General features: G+C 40.1%; 1 protein-coding gene across 1 annotated transcript in view; it reads right to left on the minus strand.

Annotated features, from left to right (window-relative positions):
- The window catches only part of LOC123504867, a 34396-nt gene that overhangs the window by 30880 nt on the left and 1016 nt on the right, over positions 1 to 2500 (minus strand). Inside the window, 1 exon segment of the mRNA XM_045255772.1 lies at positions 598 to 706. Within this exon segment, the coding sequence (XP_045111707.1) occupies positions 598 to 706 (109 nt within the window).

The raw sequence follows: 2500 nt of genomic DNA on the forward strand, positions 1-2500 counted from the left end.
TTACTGTCAACTAGATGAGAATTAAAAAAAAATATTCACTCAGGTGCCAGTTCCATAAAGAGATGTCAAAAGAGCATCGAAAATTTAAGAATAAGTCTTGAAACCTTTTTTTGCCTTTTGTGAAAAATTATAGTTTAACGTTGAAAGATTTATAGATATTAAGGTGGATATTTAGTAAATAGAGAGGTAGGAAAAGATGGACAAAAGAGGCAAAAAGAATATAGGAATTGATGGACCTTGATGAAGGGATAAATAAGTTAAGAGTAGATATATTAGTGTGTTCGTATGAATTAGACAAATGAGTGGAATTTCGCAATTGATAAGCATGATATGAGACAGAACGGAGCGCTTTATATGTGTTTATGTATTTATTAATTTTTCTTTAGATTTAGTTACCTATTCTGATAGTACTATATTTAATTATTCAGTTAGTTGATCAGTTAGTTTACAGTTAGTTCATTGTCAGTTAAATAGTGAACGAAAAAATCAGAAGATTCGAAACTCCAGCCATGCTCAAAGAAAACGATGATGCTCAAAAACTTCATTTCCATTCCGTTTTTTCCCGCCACCTGAGGTAACAGACAGACACGTCCTTACTGCGGTCCAGGGCGTGGGTGTCCTCCGCCGGGTGGCCTCGTCTTCGGTTCGCTGTCACGATGATTTTGGCTGGGCGATGACCCTCCAGCACGCTGCGGTGACCTCGCCCCTGCAACACAGTCAGGGTCAGAGAGAGAGAGAGAGAGAGAGAGAGAGAGAGAGAGAGAGATGAATTAGGAGTGGAGGGGGGAAGGGAAGAATAGGGTCAGCCTACCTACGTATGTATACACTGTTTTGAATAATTTCTGTTTTATTTCCTCATGAATTCCACTTTCATTTACTTGGTCTCTCCTCTTCTATCTATCCCTTAATTTTTCTTTCATTATTCATTCATTATTCACTTCCATCATTCAATGTGTCTTCGTCGTTTCATTTCTACACTCCACTGTTCGTCCACCCTTTCATTTTCTCCTTGCACTGTTTTTCATCTCCATTTCTAAGCTCCTTCATATCTTTATTACCTTCTTCCATAATCCTTTTCGTGGTTCCACCTGTACGCTCCACCATACGTTTTTCCCTTCACTTCCATACTCTACCATTCATTCATACCTTCATTACTTTCTTCTTTCGTTTCTCCAGTTTTACGCTCCACCAATCGTTCATCTCTCCACTCATCTCCCATGATCTCCTTTCACTTTGTCTTTCTCTACTCATCTTTCATTGTTTTTTCTCTCCCACATTTGATCTTAACTATTCTTCCTTCACAACACGTCCCCTGACACGCACCCTCCACTATTAATTTTCCCTTCCACCATTCGTTTAAATCTCCATTCGTACCCTTCTGGTCCTTCCATGCACGCTCTCCACCTTCAACTTCTGACAGGTTGGGGCTGCGGCTATAATCTGTGGTTTCCTGGGGGGGGGGATGACCTGCCTCATTAGCCAATCAGCCACCTGGAGCCGCGTGACGTCACAGTGCTCGTCGTGACGTAATTATAGTTATTTTCTGAGCGTTTCCCCTGCGCCGCGGTCATTGTTATTGAAAACATGCATGGCACAGAGGGGCAGAGCGGGTGTCTATGTGGTCAGTAGTTTTTCAATGGTTGGTTTTATAGCCACCCCACATATCATACAGTGGTCAGGAGTTGAGTAATCTTCACTTATTTATGTACCTTGTCTTTAGTACAGACGGGAGTAGGGTCGTGTTTGTATGAGTTCATTAGCTTAACAATAGTTGCCTTTGGACACGCATGTGATATTGTACTGTAATGGAAAAGAATAGTGTAACCTCCAATCACTTATGTGTTTTGCCGTTCAGCACAGAAGTGGAGCTTGGTGTCTGTATGTGGTTAATAGTTTATTAATAGTCTTCTTTGACATAGAGATTTGATCAGGAGTCGAGAAGACTTCAGTCACTCCATTGTTTTGTCTTTTGACTCAGTATCGTCCTTTCATGTGCTAAGGTCGTGTTAATTATCAAGCGTGATATGATATCAGCAGTTAAGAAGGTTTGGGATTGAGCAAATCGTTCATAACTCAGTGGAAGTGAATGTTGTGATCTACTCTGCTGTCGACCATGGCTACATATTCATGAGCTACGCGTGGTACTCTTATTTGATTGAACAGGATTCGTGCTTAAAGAGCTTCTATTCACTCAAAATGCGTTATGTAATCGATTAAAGTGATATTCCTAACTTTTTGTATTGGTACGGAATTTACAATGGAATCGATCATAAACATATGAATTGGACTTAAATCACGGTATTGTAATTATTTCATTATGTGAGAAACTTTCCTCTGATATAATCAATTCTACTTTTCATACTCTTCATACTTGTGCTCGTTATTTTTACACTACGCAAGACTCGGCGCTCTCTTACTTAGCCTGCAGCCACCACTTTACATACGTGCTTGCTTTGTTGAAGGCACATAAATATTTAATGCCGAGGATGCACCGCAGGTT

Source organism: Portunus trituberculatus, chromosome 17 (assembly GCF_017591435.1).
Source record: "Portunus trituberculatus isolate SZX2019 chromosome 17, ASM1759143v1, whole genome shotgun sequence".
NCBI lineage: Eukaryota > Metazoa > Arthropoda > Malacostraca > Decapoda > Portunidae > Portunus > Portunus trituberculatus.